Source organism: Aspergillus clavatus, genomic scaffold (assembly GCF_000002715.2).
Source record: "Aspergillus clavatus NRRL 1 1099423829806 genomic scaffold, whole genome shotgun sequence".
In the NCBI taxonomy this organism is placed as follows: Eukaryota; Fungi; Ascomycota; class Eurotiomycetes; order Eurotiales; family Aspergillaceae; genus Aspergillus; species Aspergillus clavatus.
The window spans coordinates 589049-609639 of record NW_001517093.1 but is presented as its reverse complement, the minus strand read 5'-3'; the positions used below and the strand labels follow the sequence as shown (position 1 = coordinate 609639).

Genomic DNA, 20591 nt, shown 5'->3' with positions numbered 1-20591 from the left:
GCATCACATATCACTGCAGTTCCGCCAGCCACTTCGCAGAGGTAATAACGCTCGCCTGTCTCGACAAGACCTTCTCCATCAGGATTTTGTGAACTTCCTGGTCTTTGTCCATGCACAGATCCTCCAGCACAGTCAAATTGTAGTCGAGATCGGCAGCTTGCCGCACCGTCGAGAGGACCGCGCCACTGGTGACCAGTCCAGCGACGACCAGTCGTTCTGTTTGCAAGCAGCGGAGCACAAGATCGAGATCCGTTGCAGTGAAGGCCGACACACGGCGCTTGGTGATGATCGGCTCGTTGGCCTTGGGCGTCACAGCTCGGTGAATCTCGACGGATTCGTCGCCCTCGATGAATGTCTGCAGGTCTTTCGCTCGGGAAACCGCCACGTTGTTGGGATGTGCGTCGGGGTAACCTGGACGGAAAGCTGTTCTCACATGGACGATCTGGATGGCGGCCCTGCGCGCAGCTTCGATGACCGGGACCAAGCGTTCGAGGTAGGCTTCGGTGTTGTTCAGGCGCTCGATGATGCCGTTCTGGACATCCAGAACGAGCAGGACGGTCTTGGTCATGGTGGACTCGGTTCAATAGGTAGGCGAAGCTGATAATAGGAGACTCCAGCCCCCTCAAAGTAGGACACAAGTGAGCCTCAGTGCGACTTGAGAACCGCGTGGTGCATATTGCAGTGTTTTATGTTCGATACTACTCAGAGATCACCGGTTCCGCTTGAGGTTCAGCCGGTAACGGGATTAACCAAGATGTCTGCCCTCGCCATCATCTCTCAGCAACTTCCAAACGCTATGAACACCTGGTTTTCCGCCGTGACTGCCGACGATCTGGATGGAGAACGTGACATTGAAGATTCTCGGATAGGGATTCTGCTGGTTTGGACGGTCTGCGGGTACAAACATATGAGATAGAGCTCGCCAATATCCGAGTCATTGAGCAGACTCTGGATTGATTGCCGCGCCATAGCTATGGGGACAACCTCCGAGGCCTCTTCATTCTGGCTCAGTTGTAATCCAGCACCGCAGCGTCGCTAAGGAAGCTGCAACAAAGTACTATAGTCAAGATAGAATGTTTCGTCTGATCTAGACGGCGCATACTTAGGGGACGAAATTGTCTTTCCTCGAATCAGATTATCATGGGATATCTTTCCCTGAAACAACCGTCCAAGACAGGCCATTGCCGTGCTCATTCATTTCGACATGTCTATTTCTAGACTACACCGTGTGTCACCTGGTAATTTAACTCCTACTACAGCCTAAGAGAGCGATTATCCTCCAGTCCACGCGTCGTAGAATTTCAGCCGGCAAACCAAACATCAGCTACAACGAGCAGTACCTAGTAGCTTGGTCGAGACTCATCACTCGACATCCAATGATCCAACACCAGGAGAAGCGCTTTCTCCAACCGGATGACCGCCCCTCCCTCGAATCCGGGCCGGAATCCTGGGGGTAGAGCATCGTATGATGTTTTGACCAACAGTGCGCTTCGGCCTTCGGAAAGAGATGGGGGGGGGCTGGCAGGACCAGCTGATCTGTCTCCGCTCTTCTGCGCCCGCGATCTGTCTTTCATGCCTTGAAATGCTTCGAGAATTTCCGTTCTCGCTCCACTATAGTATGTATTCTCTTCCGTCCGGTTCCCGCTAAGGCGTCATTCCGCTCGAGGCCGGAATCTGGAAATTGTCGCAGCAAGCCCCAAGGGAAGGGGGGGGGGAAAGGGTGGCCGGCCCCACTATCAGTGATAAAGGAGGTGTAGGTATTGGTGATAGGATTATGAGGTTCTTCTCACAGCGAGTCTCATGGCTCTGAGTCTGAGCAAAACTAGAACCGGAAGAGAAGCCGGAGGACACAGAGCCAGACCCAGGTCCCATCCTGGAGCGTGATTTTTGGAGATTCGGAATCTCATCCCGTCATGGGAGACTTGGGGAGTTGGGTTTCCTCGACATCTTGGCAGTATCCTAGACTCATCGTACCACGTTTGTCCAGGATTTTGGCTAGGGAAGTCGCAAGTCGCAAGTCGCAACGTGACAACGGACAAGGAACTGTCAGTCTGTCTCAGACACGACGGCTCGATCCGAAGAGTGAAGACATGAGGCCTGTGCATTTTCTCACATGCCAACCTATCTTCACTCTCCAGCATCCTTGAATTCCTTGAGGATGGCTTTTGTTTTTTCTTTTTTTTTTGGGCCCCTTCAAGATCCTGGCCTCAGTGCCCTGGCCTTGCCATGGCATTTCAATCAACCAAACAAAAGCGAGCTGGTCCGATCAATCCATGCTCACGACTGGTCATCGAGAGAGCCACGCCCTCGAATCTAAAAAAAACCCGAATTAGGAGCGACGTTCAATACGGAGATACTAGGTAGTCATCACCATACCAAGAAACATTCACAAATAAAATCGCGACTTCTCGCCAGCTCGCCAACGGCCGGAGCCGACAGAACACCCTGAGATAGGTAGGAGACAGTAAGGGGAGGTATCCCACAACTCAACAACTCAGAAGAAGTCTCTCTAAATGGCCAAGAACAGGATAATTTACCAAAAAAAAAAAAAAAAAAAAAAAAAACCAAAACCAAAACCACGGAGTCATGCCCCCAACTCCGCGTTTGAACGCAAGTAGAATAGTAGATACTTACAGTCCAACGGTTCAACTTGAAATTGAACCTCACCCATCAAACGTTGTTGTTTTTCGGATCCGAGAGACCGAGAGAGCCTCGCCTACAGTAGGAAGTAGAGAGTCTAGGTCAGAGTCTACTCCGTAAGATGAAAGATCCATCATCCATGAGTTTCAACCCCACATGTCAAAAAGTGAACTGTGCCAGGGACGAAGACTTGTCTGCAGTTGGCCAGTGGGCTTTTTTGTTTGATTTATTATTATTATTATTATTCTCTAGAATATAGATAGACACTCACTAGATCCTCTAGATCCTCTAGATCCTCTAGATCCTCTCTACCTAGACTCCTAGAGAGTAAACAGACACAAGAATCCAAGATCACGCGCCACCGACTTCCATCACTAATCTCTGAATTCTGGAAACGAGTGGCCCTCCGTCCTTGTCTGATCAACTTCGATACCTAGCTCGGGGCCAGCGTTTGCATCAGGCCAACGGCGAGCGACGACGATTTGCTAGAGCCTGGATGGCTGCAGTGGCTTTGAAAGCGCGGTGATTCCAAATAATACGAGGATCCAGAGATCCGATCAATATCATCCTTCCTGATTGAGTGTGTGATAAATAAAAAAGATATTGGATGAAGTGGAAAGATCGACGTCACAAAAGACTGCCTGGGAGCCTGGGAGCCTGGGAGCCTGTGGGCCTCACATCCTGGGGAGGATCATCACCGTCTTCGGAGAATGCAGAGAGACAGGCCGGGAAGATTCCAAAGTCCCAACTCCCAAGTCCCAAAAGAGTCGGAGTGAGACAATCATCGCATCCGGGGTCGGCCGAAGCGGGAATTGCTCGGTCGGGGTTCAAATCAGATTCATCCAGAGAGGGAAATCAAATCGCACGAACCTCCAAGGCTCCAACAGAAGGGGAAGGTGGAAAAAATAAAAAAAAAGAAGAAAAAAAACGAATAACAAAAAAAAGGGAAAGGGATCATTCCAATCGATGACGAGGATAAGCTTCATCCCGTCATAACCCGCTTGGGGGCGATTCCCCCTGAGCGACGCCCACCATCCCTCTTCCAGCGACTACAAATATCTACTCATCATCTACACTCATCGTTGCTCTCTCTCCCTCTCTCTTCCAGTCTCACTCTCAAGAGGGTACAAGACTCTAACCCCTCGATCATCTCTCAATCCTCAGCTTGAAGAGAAGAGAAGAAAAGGCCAGACTCCTGGAGAAAATATGACCGTTCGAGGCGGTCATCCATAAGTATATGCATGTAATAGCAAGGCTAAGTCTACAGAAATCAAATCTTCGGGCAGATGCTGCGAAATGTGACTCCCGTCGTCGAGACGGGTTTATGCATGATCAATCGCACTTGGCTAAAATCCAGAGAGAAAGAGGGAGAGAGAAAACATAACGTGTCTGAAAAAAAAAAAAAAAAGGGGCGGGGTTGTGGTACTTTGTTGCTTAAATTGGTTATGTCCTGAATGGTTTATAAACCTGCCATCCCTCTACTCGGGAACAACATGACATCTGAGACACTCTCAAGGATATTGCGCATATTCTTGTCCTCCGGTGCAGCAACATATGGGTGAGCATCGATAGTGCCGATGGTGACTGACGGCGACGACGCCGAGACCAGCAAGGGCGTGGTGATGTTGGAGATCGTGTTGGTCGTCTCCGAGCCGGGCCTCGGGAATTCCTTGGCCCGCAGTGCTGCGCTCACTTGACGGAGTGCGCGGAGCGAAGACGCAAGATTTTTTGCGGATTCGGTTCGACTATTCGGGGTTGCCTGACCATTTGCATCCACATGGTCCGCCAGGACAAATTCCAGCTTCTGAATAAGGTGAGCGGCTCGGGCACGGAAGCGATCCTCCAGGTTCGCGACCAGCAAGAACGCAGACGCGATGGTGCGTTGCAGACTGATCCAGGTTCGAGAGAAATGCGGGCTGAACGAATGCAACTCGGTAAAGGCTTCGATCGTGTCCATCAGGCTCGTGAGGCAGTCTTCCCGAATGATCGCCCGCCGTTCATTATCCGGATGTGCATCGGGATCCAACGACACTCGACAAATGACCGATAGATAGTACGACATGTGCAGGCGTAGCTCCGTCCGCTCAATATGATCTGCCAGAGTGGTGCAATTGCGCTCCGAGCGCAGGTGTGGAACACCTTCGGCCATGATTCGCCCGATCCGCTGCTTATATTCCCGAATCTCATGGTATCGCAATTGGGAATGATGTGGGTACATGCGCGTCCGCAGCATCTCCAGAACAACGGAGACTATTCGACAAAGTGTTTCAAAGTACGATCGGTGACCCGGCATCGATTTGGGATCGTAAGGGATTTCCGGCTGACTGATCATTGTGATGGATGGTCGATCATACGCAAGGGAGAAATGGCTATTCTGGAACGCCATGGCCCACCTGTGGAGGGATCGTTGAGCATCGGTCACCTACGATTGGCACATAATCGCATCAAAACTTACCAGACTCTTCTTCGCGCCGCTTGGATTTCGCGAGGAAAACCTGATGACTCGACATGCAAACCGAGAACCATGCACATTCGTTCCGTCATTCCTGTGCACGCTGATCAGAATCGGTCCAGAAATCAAACATGCAAGAGGGTTTCTCACCCAGCAACGTATACGACGCCCCCGCGTTCATGTTGTACGATAGGACGTGGCTGATGATCAAGAGGATCTGAATCGCTTCAACTGTCGGTTGCGATACATAGTTCAACATCCGCAGACAATGATATGCGCAGGAAACTAGAAGAACCTGGGTAAGCGCTCCTGATAACCCGATGATACCGAACAGCAACGCACCATATATCCAGGAAGTCAACTCTCGTTCTTTACCCGGCAAGTCGGACAGTTGACAGCCAGAGGCCAGGACGGCGAAAAGCAAACTGAGAAACGCCAAATTCATGCCGAATGGCTTGACCAATCCATTCGCATCTGGCCGATAGACTCCGCCAGCTGCTTTTCGATTTCGCATCAATCGGTTCATGTCCTGCTCTAATTTGGCGACGTCTGGAAGAACCGGATACAGCACCGCCGCTATATCTCGATAGAAACCTAGAAATCTGCCCGACCATGCTTCAGTCAGCGAAACAAGAACATTCTGCAATCTCCGGATCGATCAATAGCCCTTACCGTCGACATTGCTCGTCGTCAGGCAACACGCCGCATACACCGGCGATATTGAACGTGTACGGATCGGACGACCACAGATCGACAAAAGGATAAGCGGCCGACTCGTTCCCCATCGCCAGCTCCGCGAGAAGGTCATCCTTGGGTAGCGCCTGCGCAGTTTCCTCGGAACCCTTCGATTTGTTCAGAATGTCCACCAGTGCCGATCTCGAGCCGATATGGACCGACCCCGTCCTCAGCATATCCGGCTCGTAGATGCCCTCGGACCGGGGCGAAGCCTCGTGGCTACGCGGAGCGTCCCGTGCAGCCTCGCTAGGTTTCCCATGTCGGCGCATATCGAACAACGAATGCAAGCTGCCCAGGATCTGTTCCATTGCGCGCATCTTGGCGTTGATTTCATCCCATTCATCCTGCGTGATCCTCACAGTATCCGACAACGGATCCTGGTCATCGACCACAGAATCCGCCGCTGTTCCGGTGCCGTAGGAGACATCGCGACTCCCGCTGGCCGTCCCCTGGTGGGGTGGCGTATACGAAGGAAGGGAGTCAGAGTAGGGAGGCTTGGAGAGAGTGCTCGTAATCGTAGGCGCAGCGGGCGGGACAGGATACGGATCCTTGGGGGGCGGGCGGCCGTAGGAGCAGTTGAAGTTGCGCTTCACGCAATTCCCACACGGAACATTGCGATCGCAGCGGACTTTGCTTGCACGACAGGGAAGACATGTCTTGCATTCGCGGGGTCGGCGGCGAATCGGGTATGTAGGCATCGCGCGTGCTGAGTAAGTGTTTGTCCAGACTTCTGTTCGTCCCTACCGCCCCGCCTCCGGGGGATGGGAGAAAAGATGGACGCGAGACAGGTGAAGGGGAGAGAGGAGAGGCGGGAGGGTTATCTGTGCGACTGGACAGACCACGCGGATGTTCGCATAGGACAATATTGTTGACCCGTGTTGTTCTTGTGATGTATCGAAATCTTCACAAGGACCAGCGAGAGGCTTGACTATTCAGGCATGCGAGAAGCGATAGTCGCGATGAGCAGTTGAGCGATTGGCTAGTTGGGCTACACTGATCGGCCGGGAGCTGAAAGTGTGGTCGCGACCGTGGCAGAGTCTGAAATGGATGAAGATGCCTGGGTTCGTGCAGAGAGGCGGTTTAACGAGAACTCGAGATCGATTCCTTAGGCGAATCGAATTTCAGAGACAGTGCATGTGAGATTAAAAGATTGTAATCAAATCGATTCGATGATGAGAAGAAGTCCAGATCGATGAAAAGAGAGAAAAGAAGGCGATCATTCCTCCTCACTGGCAAAATGGAGCTTGGGGCAAAGTCCCAATCGGGGGCAGCCAAGAATTTCCCACAGGCAATACCAGCCAGCATATCCCAGGAATGGGCGTTGGTGAGAGCTCGCGTAGCGATATCCATACGTAGTAGATCTTGAATCATGTAGATACGTCGTTCAAATAATAACAATAATAATATATTGATAGGGGATGTCTGGAGGGGATGCTGTCTCGCCGCGCGGTTGACGCAATAATAATGTCAAGGTTCAGGAAGCTGTACGCCGTAATCTTCAGCTTCTCGTGACGAGTCCACCTATGAACCTTCCTCGAATCTGCACCTATACACTATCTTTTTTTTTGAGACCTTTCAATTTTCCTACGTTTGTGCTAGACCTTCCGGGCTCAGTTCAACTGCATGTACTAGCAGGGAATTGTATCTATGATGTTTCTAAGGATAGCTACATTAGATGACCACATAGGTATCCAGATTCACCCAAGTGCTTTGCGCCAGTGTGCCCGTTAAGATGTGGTAGCCATCATGGTTTACTGCTCGGTTTAATCGGCGATACCTGTGGCACTGCCCACCAGTCATGCCAGCGTGCCTTGGAGCTAACCTCTGGGACATTCACTTGGAGATTAACACGAGGATGTTCGGTTTGGGCCGCCAGGGCCTTTTTCACGGTCTCAATCGCGATGCTCGCACCAATGCAGGCTCGCATGGTGTCCTTCACGTCGCGTTTCCAGTCCTCCTCGATGGCAGGCGCTTGGTGTGCCTCCCCCCGAGAGTTCTTCATGAAAGCGCCGTTGGCCAGAGTGGCTTCCCAGGCCTTGCGAGCCTCTGCGACAGCTTTCGACGCCCGTTCTAGCACGATCTCATCACTATCCCCCTCGAGAATTGCTTCTCGGCGATATTCTTCGTATGGCACCAGTTCCGGTAGGTTAATGGGGAGAAACGGTTTCATGCGAATCTCGTAGCGCAGTCGTTCACTGGAATAAGCCCCTGGGCCAGAAGCTGTGCGCAGGAGGTTATGCCGGGTGAGAAGTACATAGAGCGCATGCAGGGATATCGCAAATGCGTCAATGGCAACTATGTGTGTCGTAAGTCTCTCTAAGAGCCGAAGAGATCGGTGAAAGGCCGACTGTCGCTCAGCCGCTTCCTGCTTCATTGCGGCCGAGGAGGTGATATTTCTTTTGGCTGCGGCTACCATAAATGTGCGTATCCGATCCAAATGGGCAAGATGTGTAGAGCAGATGTGAGATAGATACCAATACATCCCAGCCAGCTCTTCGGGTGCGTAAATGGAAAGTTCAAAGCCAAGTTGGATAATGGAGCGAAATTGGGAAAGTTTCTGGTGGTATGTCCAGCTGCTGAGAGGATAGGAGTACGTGGTGTCCCCATTCGATAGTGTCAGCGGGGGTTCTTCACTCAGGGTACGAAGCTGTTCGTCGAGGTCTTCTGCCTGGGTGGAATGTCAGATTTCAAATACTACGCAATGAGTTAGTCATGACATACCTCCATCTGAAGATTATCCCAGTCAACTATCGTATGACATAATGTCCGACGGATTCGACAGCGGTTGAGGCATGCACTTCTAAAGGTATCTATGAAAGGCTAATACTCCTTTAGACATGAACTCGAGAATGAGAAGTGGGGTGGAACCCGAGACTTGCCTGGGCGAAGCGCTTCACAAAGCTGTCCATCCGCTGGGCAATTTGAAATCGGGGATCTGACGGCATCTCGGTGTCGTCTGTATTGGCTTCAAGGAGAAGGCTGGAAGAAAGGATGAATTCTGACAGCTCGTCGTATAAAAATTGTTTGGCTGACATCGTCCCCAGTATTGTTATATCGTTCACGATGATGGCCTGGGCCAGAGAACGGATATAAACAGATGGTTGTGGTTTACGGGAAAGCAGTGTCCACAGAGCAACCTGTACGCATTTAGAAGAGTGTTGAATCCGGGTCAACGATTTGAAGGCTTACCTTGAAATTATGTGGGCCTCCATACTCGAGAAGTTCTTGGAGGTCGATTGCGTCTTGACACAGCCGCCGAAGATGCGCCAGCGCGTCTTCGGAGCTGATGTTCACCATTGGTCGAGGGGGTACCGTACTGGCCAGCCTTCGTTGTATCTTCAAGCTGAAAGCTTCAGGTACAGACCTTCCCAGGGAGACCGACTTGGCAAGAAAGGGCAATTGGGATAAGCATGACTCGAAACGACCTGTTGATTTGGCCTCGATGATATCGACATCCCCCTCTAGTGCGAGAAGTAGTTCACGCCGTAGTAGAAGCCTGTGTTTGATAGCATCGCGCATAGCTGAATCAATATTATCGGCCGTTGACTCGGTCCACGAGATCGCTCGATCGAGAAGATCTTGAAAGTATTCCACGTCGAATTGTGACAGCAGGCTACGATTGTAGAGCTGTGTGACAAAGTCCTCTTCCTGCTAAAAATTAGCAGGCATAAAATGCGTCTAGTATCCAGTAAAACTGACTTCGTAATAGAACTCGTTGGCTACTCGTGAATGGACGAAGTCGCAGCATTTAGCGAGCGCGAGACAATAGGCACGTAGTACAAGGTGTAATAAATCCGACCCTTCTTGGCTAGACCCTGGCTTCCCACGATTGAACCGAGCATCTTCGAGTGTCTTTGGCACAGGCCATAATAGTTTGTCCAAGTATAGGGATGTGAATAGTGTTTGCGATAGAGGATGCCCCATATGCCACGCCATCTGTCATTGTGTGAGTCCTCAATTGAGCATTAAGCACGATGGATTGTGGGCGCGACTACCAACCTCGTGGCAGAGCAGCTCATCCATTATGCCCACTATTTGTTCCGGAGCCAGCTCCTGCGTGATATCGTAGTCGTCCTCCAGTGCTTGTGCGTGGTTCTCGCCGGGGCCGAGGAAGCCACTATCCATCCTTGAGTCCATGATCTATCGAAACATATCTTATCAGCTGCTGGCGAGCATTCTCGGGCTGGGGGTTGTGTGGACCGGACTGGGATTAGAGAGGGCAACAGACCTCCAGGGCGCCGACGGCCTCGAAGAGAGTGAAGTATTCATCTTTGACGAGCTGTCCAGTGCACAATTCTAACAGAAGAAGAAAATCAGACAGATATTCAAAAAAAAAAAAAAAAAAAAAAGTCGCTCTAACGACGGTTGATATCGAGTGGGGGGTCGCCTGGAGCAAAGACAGGTCCGGCATACTGGAAGCAGCTTGCGTGAACTCATCTGTGATATCGCGGGGTTTTACCGACTGCGACACGACTCGGACTACCGGGCCGCGAAGTTCGTTATTTGACAGCATGGAGCGCAGACCACGGCAATTCGTATCCTTTGGTGCACATATGAATTTAGATGATTGCAAGATGACGGTAGGGAAGGGAGTCGGGACCGAACGAGGGCGGAGGGGGGATGAGGGGAAACAAGAAATAAAAATAAAATAAAATAAAATAAAAAAGATATGAGAAACGACACCTCTGGGATTCGAACCCAGGCGGGCGAACCCACAGGCTTAGCAGGCCTGCGCCTTAACCACTCGGCCAAAGTGTCTAATGGTTGAATTGTTTGGTTTATTTATAGTATATATCCCCTTCTAGTAGATGGTGCTTCGCCGATTGGTGTCTTACAACTGACTGCCTCTGACCATTCAGCCTGTAGCACAATCCTCACTTGCACATTCCTCACTATGTGCTATCCTACATAGCTCCATACGCTTTTTGCATATAGCTGTTGCCGTAAAATGGGGCTTGTGTGGTGGTAATTGCTGAATGGTGTAATTATGTTGGTACTTGGCAGTGGGGTATATATACTTCCATCATTTCACTGCCCCGGTTGCATTGTCCACCATACAACAATCGACATTGTACCTGTACACTCCCCGCATACGAGTAAAATAAATCACAAGCCTACTGTGTAAGCACAACACAACCTGCCCAGAGCATACAATGACAACCCATCAATAGCCAAACCTACCATTTCACGAATGCCCCAACGAGAACAGTGTGCCACCTCCAGTGGCCTACACCCAGATTCGTCAATAACTGCTAGGAATCACCATAGAGAATCATCCATAGTATTGGGGGGTAATCAGCCAAATATTCCATAGGACAGATCCGAAGACCGAATATATTTATCCACAGTGACCATGGGTGGTGGAAGGTGTCGTCAAGGGTCACCGCCAATGAAGTAAAAGTAAGAACTGGCGGATGTACCCGTTCCAAGACCTCGCCTCACAATGCTACAATTGCGGTGGCAAATCATCCATTGGACACTTTGGCCGAGTGGTTAAGGCGCAGGCCTGCTAAGCCTGTGGGTTCGCCCGCCTGGGTTCGAATCCCAGAGGTGTCGATTACTACGATCTTTTTTTTCTTCCCCTTTCCATCATTCCTCTCTCTATATTTGTCTCTTTATTTCCTTTTCCAGATCACACCTCCGACCAAACACGTCCAAGAGGTCAACACACGCCCACATACATATCACAGGCTCCATACACCCACGGCTGTCCATATCATTTACGTCCGACATTCCTGGATGCCAGTATCACCACTCTCATATCTCAAGGCCAACAACCACACCTTCCCCAGGGTCAATGCACACGGCTGTATCGGCGGCATAAAGTGTGAGAAGGGGATACGGACCTGCTGCCTGAGTACTGATCCCACCAAACCCCTGCATCTGATTGTAGTAGGGCTACCGAGGGATATGTCAACCAGACCAGCTCCCATATCTGAGCACCGTCGGTGCATGAGGCATGGATATTCACAGTAAAAAACATTGCTCCATGAATCGTACCGTGAATATCAATACCAGGCAAGCAACACAGCATAGGAGCCATGGTACCAAACGTATATCCATATAATGACAAAGCCAGCCTGATGGATGGCCGTAGCTTCCAGACTACTCCTGGGTTACAGTACATTTGAACAAACTCGTGGGCCAAAGGGCAACATAGACATTACTCTCAACCCATAGCGATGCATCCCATGGGTTGCCTTGCTGAGTGTATATATCTGGAGGGTCAGAACCACCATCAACTACATGCCAAATATGGCACTCATTACGCTCGCTTGGTAACTTCACACAGGTCAAACGATGACTACATATCCCTCTATAATTACCGGCAACCTGCCTCTTGGGGTAGTAGGTTTTCAACTATTATCATCTGCTATGCCTTGCCAATACAGCAGTTTACAAGCGCCATTGGAATGACCGGAAGGGCCCATGGCTGCTAGCAAGTAGGATACAACGATAGTCACGTAGCCGAGCCATAACCACACAGAAACCCCACGAGCGGTGGCTGATTCCTCATTCCATCATCCATCGCCTGGCAAAGTCGTGACCGGGGTGGGAGAACGCAATATTCCAACGAGTGCGCTCGGATACAAAATGCGACATCTATCATAAGCGAAGATGGAGGTTGGAACAGCGGGAGGAGTTAAAAAACGTAGAACAACAGAATGCTCGCACAACACAGCGGATACGGGGAAGAAAGAGCAGATAAATCATGCCCAAGGGCCCTGGAAAGAAAGCCAGATGTGCTACCACTCGTGACACCCATCTACATACTACTAGATACTTTGTAATGGTGGGCTGATAGATCAAGATAGATAGGGGTATAATTCTTGCTACAGGAATGGAAAATTAGCTCCCGCATCAAGTAATTGGTGGCAGCGATGTGGTATACCTCATTTGTCCCATTTTCTACAGCAAGATTGTTGCGTTTATGAAAAGTTAAGAGTATATCATCCGTCAGAACTAGACTAAGGAAAATGGGCCTTAAGTGAGGGTCCTCCGTCAGGACTAAGTGGTTTATTCAAAACCTTGGATATGTCATCAAACGGACACTTTGGCCGAGTGGTTAAGGCGCAGGCCTGCTAAGCCTGTGGGTTCGCCCGCCTGGGTTCGAATCCCAGAGGTGTCGTCTCATACTTTTTCTATTTTTTCCTCCCCTTCTGTTTTTTCTTCTTCCCCATCGTTTACCTCTTTTTTGTTAATTCGAACGAAAGTCTCGCCCGGCGTCATCGTCTTACTCCTGTGCCAACGAGGGGGCGAAACTGGTCCGAGCATAAAGTACAAGTACTTGCTTCATTAGGGGACGGTAAGAGAGATGATTTGTTTCGACAGGAGATCAGAGATTAAATTCCAAATTGAAAAGTTTGAATCGGTCCTCACTCTGACCTAGCTAGACCCTGGACTTCATCACAAAAGCCGGGGATATCAACCCAAAGAACTTCCCATATCACTTCGGAGGGACACCTCCCGCACATGGCCTAGTTTCCATATCAAATCTCTCATCGCTCCCACCAGATATAGGGCTCCTATACCCATGATTTACACATCTCTAGAACATAGTTCCAGGTGACTGGTGACTTTCTCGCGACTTATGCATGTTGAAATTCCGACGGGATGTGGTAGCTACCTCATCGATATCCCCACAACCCCAGTCCACGAAATCTTTGCTGTTCTTGATGACTCTGGCTCCGTGCCTAGAGGTATACAAACCGGCATTCGTGGTATTCTAGACCGAACAAATGAGGCAGAAAGCGAAAGCGATTCTGGTCGGCCGTCAGCCGGAGGCCCATCGGCATGGATGTCTTCCCAAAGAGGCCACAATTCCCGTTATACTTCGGACTCTTAGAAGAAAGCCAGGATCAGGGTCAAACCTGGACCTTTCCCCGATAAAAGAAGTCGAACTCGAACATTGCAGTATATTTCCGGGTGATATATATGGGGCGCTCCTCGAGTCTCATTCATCACTTCTGATAGACTGGCTTGCCGCGTGTCTGATCATTGAATCAACAGTGTTAATCCGGTATATTAGGGAAATCAGTCTTTGAAGTACTCATAAACCCCATATCAACACTAGTAACGGAGGACTAGGCAATCAGGTTAATGTAGATGGAGGGGTATGGTGCGCGGCTGAGCCTGCTGCAAAGTGGACAACCATAACCTCACAATTGGGGGGACGGTAGAAAACCTCAGGGCGGAACAAACAAAAAAGGTGATCGGGAGTTGGATGGACAACCAAACATGCTGAAATACAAACCATAGACAGGCAAAAAGGCTGCCGGAAGACGCAGAGGACGGACAGACATTTAGACGCTTTTACGGACAACCACGCCCAGTCATGACCAATGATTAGAGTCACAAATGCCAGGAAAAAAATATTCCTTCTATTGAGATTCAACAAACGGGTCAATATTGCTACAGTCATTGTTCCTCCCCTAGACAAAACATCTCCCCAGGTTTATGGCAACCCGAATCCCATCCTAGGTAACCGTACCAAATCGCATTCGAAGAGAAATCGTCTATTTCGACTCGGACTGGGCGATGACCTGAGCGGCCTGGGAGAGGGGCTTGACATCACCCTGCTTGCCGTTCTATATCCACGCAAGAACTCCGTTAGCTGGACCGAACCACCCGACTGAATCCATGACCTGCCCGCAACGCAGCATGTCATTTGTGTAGAGTACGAACCTCCCACTTGGCGAAACGCAGCTCCATCTGTCCACGGCGCTCAGCAGCGAGACGAGGGCCCTCCTTGAGAGATCTGCGGACCGCGCGGGCAGCGACGGCCAGGTAACGGTTGTAGCTGGGAGAGAAAAAAGTCAGAACCAAGTTGGCTTCGCAGTATTGCGGGGTAATTTTGTCGGAACGACGGGTTCTGCATACGTCAAACCAGCGGCTTTCCACGCAGCGGCCATTGTGATAGTAGATGAGGATGGAGGATTGGGGTTCAGAAGGAGAATTAACGGTCGTCGGGTAAGTGACGCTTGAGAGAGTGTCGAGTTCGGAGAATCGGGAACTTCGGGTCATGTGATTCACGTGACTTTAGAGTCCTCCATCAATGCTGAATGTTCACGACATCGTCAACTTGACAAGGGCCGATCTGATGTTCCATATTCCACTGTTGCTCATACCTTTCTGTGGTATATGTGCACAGAGTCTCGAAAACCGTTTGCTGCGGTCAACTGAAGTAGGTTATGGCGCACCGAGCGATTTTCGATTGCTTTACCTTAGGATGCCTAAGGCTACTACAATAGCAATTCGAAAGAGATATTGGATATGACAAGGGCTTACTATCTCTTCTTGTATAATACCTTCAAGACCTTTGTCCACTTGTACATGGGCAAAGGGTCAATATGCCAAGTCTCAAACTCACAGACAACATCTATGAGTAACTATTGCCCATGAGTCAATTTGGTCAGCCAACCCTTCAGTATATGAAGGTCTTTCCTGATGTTTTTATATGCATTGAATATCTACTCTTGATTAAATCACTAGCATTGTATCTAAAGTAGGCTAATGAAGCTAGAAAGGGGACAGATGCACATGGCATACCAAGAATCGATCTGAGGGCCATCCTTCATAAGAATGCTTTCCCCGACTCAAGAGATATATTCTGTGAATAGCAGTTTCTATGATTCTTGACTAATAAAGAGCGTTTAATCTATCAGAACAGCTTGAATACATTCCTGTTTAAGGGTTGGAAGAGCTTGAAGCATTTTTGCCATCCTGATAGAGATGGATCGTTGTATGTCCCTCCTGAGTACACATTGTAATGTGCTCAACAATCAGCCACGATTAGTAGGAAATTCACCTCTTGTAAATCACTCACCTGCTCCCCTCAATATCTCCATCCTGCTTTGTACCATTATCTTCTTCTTCCTCCATATCGAGACCCATTCATATCTAGCACACTCCACCAGAAAAACGAAGCGGACATTGAGGTGGTGCAGGCTCACTCTTCAAAGCCTCAGTAGATGGTTAGTTTCCTCAAATCCCCTTAATAAATGCTGCAACAAGCCTTTGCAGCGTAGTACTCTGCCACTTACCATTCCCTTTAGTTTCTCTCACTTCACCCCACCCCCCGCTTCGAGATCGAAGAGCGTTGATTGCACAACCCCGAATCCACGTCGACCTAGAGAAAAGCAGACCCCATTAAAGAAAAAAACCACACGGTTGGATATGAGCAGCCCAAGGAAGGCATTAAATCGCCCCAAGAAGAGGACATTAGTTCGGTGGGATGGTGTGTGCCCGTCGTCCGTCCCGGATGTTGAATCTTGTCTAAAAGACTAGGCATTTTGCTAACTGATTGATCTTGACAGACGATCTAGATGAGCTATTGCTGTTAACGGTGCAGTCTGTCTGCAATAAGAACAACATCAAGATCCCGTGGGCCGAGGTGGCTACCACGATGGGCCACAATGTCTCTGAAGGAGCCATCGTACAGCACCTGGCTAAAGTCCGTCTTCGCCGGCTTGAGGCAGGCAAAGACGTTCCCCCTCCTCTCCGACGTGGCGGTCCTGGAGCTGCCAGTAAATCCTCAAATGCGGCCATCGCAAACAAGGCAGCCGGAGGTAAGCGCAGATTGCGCAATGAAATGGCTTCAGACAGCCCAGCAGAGCTGGTAGATGTCATCCCAACATCTGACAATGTCTCGGACGAAGATTATGTGCAGGATCGTCGCGCCAAAGTTCAGACAGATAGAACACGGGGAAAATGCAATATGGTCCTGCGCAGAGAAGATCAGAAGATCAAACATGAGCTCGACAGCGACCAGGACGAGTCCGATGATAGCAGTGAGGACTCTGAGGTTATAATAGCGCCTGGAGCCAGGTTCCTTCACTACCCGGGCGACAGCACGCTGCAAGAATCGCCTCCTTCCACCGATGCTGGGCCCAGGAAGAGTAAGATAGTCATTCTCAAGTGCAGACCACGAGTGCAGTCCATGGAAGAACAACTTCAGAGCCAACCGCCAGAAACCCAACTGCCCGTGATACAGCAGTCACCCATACAGCAGCCCGTGAGCTTCCAAGGTACAAGACAGAATGCCATCAATGCCATTAATACCTTGTACCAGCCGTCCTATGGTCAGTACTCGGGCCAGAATCTCCTGGAGATGGACAATCCCATCACCGTGAACATGCAAGACATGGCTGCGGATTACGCACTTGCAAATAACAACTTCAACATGGATTTGCCCATAGTTGCTCCCGAAAATTTAACGTCGAGCCTTCTAAATTTCACCCAAACCCAAGGTCCGACACCGGATTCTTTCATGAATCTCCTCACCAACCCTCATGATGAACTGATGAACTTCGATTATGAAGCACCATACCAGCAGGACATGGACATGGATGAAGTCTGGGACTGGGTGCGGACTAACGGTGCCCAGCAAGATGCTCCTGGTCCATTCCTTGGAGGCTCAAAACCACATGGGCTACCCTAGCGAGCACGCGAACGTTAGCCGAAGCCTCGTAGAGCTGGAAGCGTGGCTGGTGCCACCCTGACCTATCCACTTGCCTCTGCATGTGCTTCTTGGAGTAGGCATTATCCTAGCAATTGTTCAAGGACCATTGCTGGTTTTATTGGGGGTTCGATCACCCAGGGCAATGGTTCGATTTCCATATCTTTTGGGTGTCTTCCATGGAGAAGGAGTCTTGGAGGAGGGCAGACTTTCCATTTCTTGCATTCTATGCTGCAATGTATCGTTTCATTTGGACACGGATTGATTCTTTACCTCTCTGGCGTTATGCTTTTTGATTTTTGATGCTTTTTGACTTTGCTTTCCTTTCCGTTGATACCTTTATAGGTTAGTTCCGTTTTCGTTGAAATAGTTGATACCACGAATAAGGATATTTCGGTTTTCCCCCAAGACCTTAATAAGCGTGAGCGAGCAGGAGGCCTTATCAGATGCTATAGAGATAGATGAAGCCCTTAGATAGAGCTTCATGTTTCTGTGCAGAGAAGGTCTACTACGTAACTACTGCAGTCATGGCGTATCAGGGGACAATAGAACAATAGAACTGCTGTGTAAAATTCTTTCAATGGCTCTCAACACAGGATTCCACTTCAATCTGAATGTTATCAATGGAATAGGCAGAGCCATAATACCTTGATCGTCTGTCCCTTGAATAGCCATTTGATGATAGTTGATAGATACACCGGTCACCGAGTGCCCGAGTTGTTATCACATCCGCTTCCGACGATCCGAGAATTCCCTCGGGAAGCACACCACGTGACCTTCTAGGAGCTTCTGCCGCCAAGACATCCGGGGATCGAGAATCGCCTGGAAAATTTTCGAGATTTGGCCTCAGCTCCCCCAGCTTCCTTTCCATCTCATACCTCCATCCTTCATCTCCTTCTTTCTCCTCCTTCTGCACCGGTTCTCGCTCTGGGAGTTTTGACGGGCGGATTCTCCTTAATCTCACTATTTGCTAATTGATTTTCTCCTTTATTTCTTCTATCCTACCACCCTTTCAACATGCAGAGAGCTCTCTCTTCCCGGACGTCTGTCCTTTCCGCTGCTTCCAAGCGGGCTGCTTTCTCCAAGCCCGCTGGTCTGAACCTTCAGCAGCAGCGTTTCGCTCACAAGGTATGGTCTTCTGCCAATTTCCTCACCGAATTGCTTCGTACACAGCACCAAAATGGCCTTCCGTGGCTCCCGGAGCTCTCTTTCGTCACCTTGCTAACAGCCGCTTAGGAGCTCAAGTTCGGTGTTGATGCTCGCGCTCAGCTCCTGAAGGGTGTTGACACCCTCGCCAAGGCCGTCACATCCACTCTTGGTCCTAAGGGTCGCAATGTCCTGATCGAGTCCCCCTACGGTTCCCCCAAGATCACCAAGGGTATGTCAAATTCTCCTTCCCTTCACGCGATGTTACACCGCCTTGTCCGGATGACAGTGCTGACCGAGTCAAGATGGTGTCTCTGTTGCCAAGGCTATCACTCTTCAAGACAAGTTCGAGAACCTCGGTGCTCGCCTCCTCCAGGATGTTGCTTCCAAGACCAACGAGACTGCTGGTGACGGTACTACCACCGCGACCGTCCTTGCCCGTGCCATCTTCTCCGAGACCGTCAAGAACGTCGCCGCTGGCTGCAACCCCATGGATCTGCGCCGTGGTATTCAGGCTGCTGTCGACGCCGTTGTCGACTACCTCCAGAAGAGCAAGCGTGACATCACCACTGGTGAGGAGATCGCTCAGGTCGCTACCATCTCTGCCAACGGCGACACCCACGTCGGTAAGCTGATCTCCACTGCCATGGAGAGAGTTGGCAAGGAGGGTGTCATTACCGTCAAGGAGGGTAAGACCCTTGAGGACGAGCTTGAGGTCACCGAGGGTATGCGCTTCGACCGCGGTTACACTTCCCCCTACTTCATCACCGACGCCAAGGCCCAAAAGGTCGAGTTCGAGAAGCCTCTGATCCTGCTCTCCGAGAAGAAGATCTCCGCCGTCCAGGACATCATCCCCGCCCTTGAGGCCTCCACCACTCTTCGCCGCCCTCTGGTCATCATTGCCGAGGACATCGAGGGCGAGGCTCTCGCCGTCTGCATCCTGAACAAGCTCCGTGGCCAGCTCCAGGTTGCTGCTGTTAAGGCTCCCGGTTTCGGTGACAACCGCAAGAGCATCCTTGGTGATCTTGCCGTCCTGACCAACGGTACCGTCTTCACTGACGAGCTCGACATCAAGCTCGAGAAGCTCACCCCCGACATGCTCGGCTCCACTGGCGCCATCACCATCACCAAGGAGGACACCATCATCCTGAACGGTGAGGGCAGCAAGGACGCCATTGCCCAGCGCTGCGAGCAGATCCGTGGCGTCATGGCCGACCCCACCACCTCCGAGTACGAGAAGGAGAAGCTTCAGGAGCGTCTCGCTAAGCTCTCCGGCGGTGTTGCCGTCATCAAGGTTGGCGGTGCCTCCGAGGTTGAGGTTGGTGAGAAGAAGGACCGTGTTGTCGACGCGCTCAACGCCACCCGTGCTGCCGTTGAGGAGGGTATCCTCCCCGGTGGTGGTACCGCTCTCCTCAAGGCCTCCGCTAACGGTCTTGAGGGTGTCAAGCCCGAGAACTTCGACCAGCAGCTCGGTGTCAGCATCATCAAGAAAGCTATCACCCGTCCTGCTCGCACTATCGTCGAGAACGCCGGTCTGGAGGGTAGCGTCATTGTCGGCAAGCTGACTGATGAGTTCTCCAAGGACTTCAACCGCGGCTTCGACAGCTCCAAGAGCGAGTACGTCGACATGATCGCCTCCGGTATCGTTGATCCCCTCAAGGTCGTCCGCACCGCCCTGGTTGATGCCAGTGGCGTCGCCTCTCTGCTCGGTACCACCGAGGTTGCCATTGTTGAGGCTCCCGAGGAGAAGGGCCCTGCTGCTCCTGGCGGCATGGGTGGTATGGGTGGTATGGGTGGCATGGGCGGCATGGGTGGCGGCATGTTCTAAGCTGCTCCTCCCACGCCTCCTGTAGCTTTACCTCTTCCATGATTTAAAGGTTTCTTCCCTTCGAGCGTGTCTTTGTATGTACCGGCATTTTCCTGATCTATCGGTGTTGAGAATTTTGTAATATCTCCTTTTGTTTTTTTGATGTGGTACACGCCTTGACAGCCCTTTCTACTTATTCCGACTACCCTCCTATACTACGCCATTTTCCCCACATTCACCTCAATATCTCGTCTCCTTTTCCACCCCTCATTGCACCAAACATCTCCACTCTATCATACTGGGCAAAAAGTCTCGGGGAGTCATGTGTATCATATTTGTACTTTATGTGGCCC

At 50.6% G+C, this 20591-nt stretch overlaps 6 protein-coding genes and 3 non-coding genes across 9 annotated transcripts, besides 8 other annotated features; 4 read left to right on the top strand and 5 right to left on the bottom strand.

Annotated features, from left to right (window-relative positions):
- Nucleotides 1–10: 10 nt before the first annotated feature.
- ACLA_081160 (cysteine hydrolase family protein) lies at nucleotides 11–568 on the bottom strand (the record flags this gene model as incomplete). The annotated part of the gene is made up of 1 exon (XM_001267854.1): nucleotides 11–568. The coding sequence occupies one exon, from the start codon at nucleotides 566–568 to the stop codon at nucleotides 11–13; it is 558 nt and encodes a 185-aa protein (XP_001267855.1).
- A 1970-nt stretch (nucleotides 569–2538) lies between these two features.
- Nucleotides 2539–2564: a microsatellite.
- Nucleotides 2540–2564: a microsatellite.
- Nucleotides 2565–2866: 302 nt separating this feature from the next.
- Nucleotides 2867–2886: a microsatellite.
- Nucleotides 2887–2911: 25 nt separating this feature from the next.
- Nucleotides 2912–2948: a microsatellite.
- Nucleotides 2949–3280: 332 nt separating this feature from the next.
- Nucleotides 3281–3308: a microsatellite.
- Nucleotides 3309–4099: 791 nt separating this feature from the next.
- On the bottom strand, nucleotides 4100–6525 carry ACLA_081150 (transcription factor domain protein; the record flags this gene model as incomplete). The annotated part of the gene is made up of 5 exons (XM_001267853.1): nucleotides 4100–5033; nucleotides 5096–5186; nucleotides 5243–5377; nucleotides 5435–5694; nucleotides 5765–6525. 5 exons carry the CDS (start codon nucleotides 6523–6525, stop codon nucleotides 4100–4102), a joined length of 2181 nt encoding a protein of 726 aa, XP_001267854.1.
- Nucleotides 6526–7571: 1046 nt separating this feature from the next.
- ACLA_081140 (N-alpha-acetyltransferase 35, NatC auxiliary subunit) lies at nucleotides 7572–10340 on the bottom strand (the record flags this gene model as incomplete). The annotated part of the gene is made up of 8 exons (XM_001267852.1): nucleotides 7572–8495; nucleotides 8549–8647; nucleotides 8707–8964; nucleotides 9017–9475; nucleotides 9527–9763; nucleotides 9827–9967; nucleotides 10056–10123; nucleotides 10241–10340. 8 exons carry the CDS (start codon nucleotides 10338–10340, stop codon nucleotides 7572–7574), a joined length of 2286 nt encoding a protein of 761 aa, XP_001267853.1.
- Nucleotides 10155–10176: a microsatellite.
- A 127-nt stretch (nucleotides 10341–10467) lies between the features above and the next one.
- Nucleotides 10468–10491: a microsatellite.
- Nucleotides 10492–10504: 13 nt separating this feature from the next.
- ACLA_081130 lies at nucleotides 10505–10585 on the bottom strand. The gene has a single exon. It is a non-coding gene; the product is annotated as a tRNA-Ser (tRNA).
- Nucleotides 10586–11302: 717 nt separating this feature from the next.
- Nucleotides 11303–11383, top strand: ACLA_081120. The gene has a single exon. It is a non-coding gene; the product is annotated as a tRNA-Ser (tRNA).
- A 1492-nt stretch (nucleotides 11384–12875) lies between these two features.
- ACLA_081110 lies at nucleotides 12876–12956 on the top strand. Its single transcript has one exon. It is a non-coding gene; the product is annotated as a tRNA-Ser (tRNA).
- Nucleotides 12957–14343: 1387 nt separating this feature from the next.
- ACLA_081100 (ATP synthase subunit epsilon family protein) lies at nucleotides 14344–14739 on the bottom strand (the record flags this gene model as incomplete). The annotated part of the gene is made up of 3 exons (XM_001267851.1): nucleotides 14344–14415; nucleotides 14513–14627; nucleotides 14708–14739. The coding sequence occupies 3 exons, from the start codon at nucleotides 14737–14739 to the stop codon at nucleotides 14344–14346; spliced, it is 219 nt and encodes a 72-aa protein (XP_001267852.1).
- A 1264-nt stretch (nucleotides 14740–16003) lies between these two features.
- Nucleotides 16004–17267, top strand: ACLA_081090 (uncharacterized protein; the record flags this gene model as incomplete). Its single annotated transcript, XM_001267850.1, has 2 exons — nucleotides 16004–16064; nucleotides 16144–17267. 2 exons carry the CDS (start codon nucleotides 16004–16006, stop codon nucleotides 17265–17267), a joined length of 1185 nt encoding a protein of 394 aa, XP_001267851.1.
- A 1035-nt stretch (nucleotides 17268–18302) lies between these two features.
- On the top strand, nucleotides 18303–20259 carry hsp60 (chaperone ATPase HSP60; the record flags this gene model as incomplete). Its single annotated transcript, XM_001267849.1, has 3 exons — nucleotides 18303–18413; nucleotides 18522–18663; nucleotides 18737–20259. 3 exons carry the CDS (start codon nucleotides 18303–18305, stop codon nucleotides 20257–20259), a joined length of 1776 nt encoding a protein of 591 aa, XP_001267850.1.
- Nucleotides 20201–20247: a microsatellite.
- Nucleotides 20260–20591: the final 332 nt, after the last annotated feature.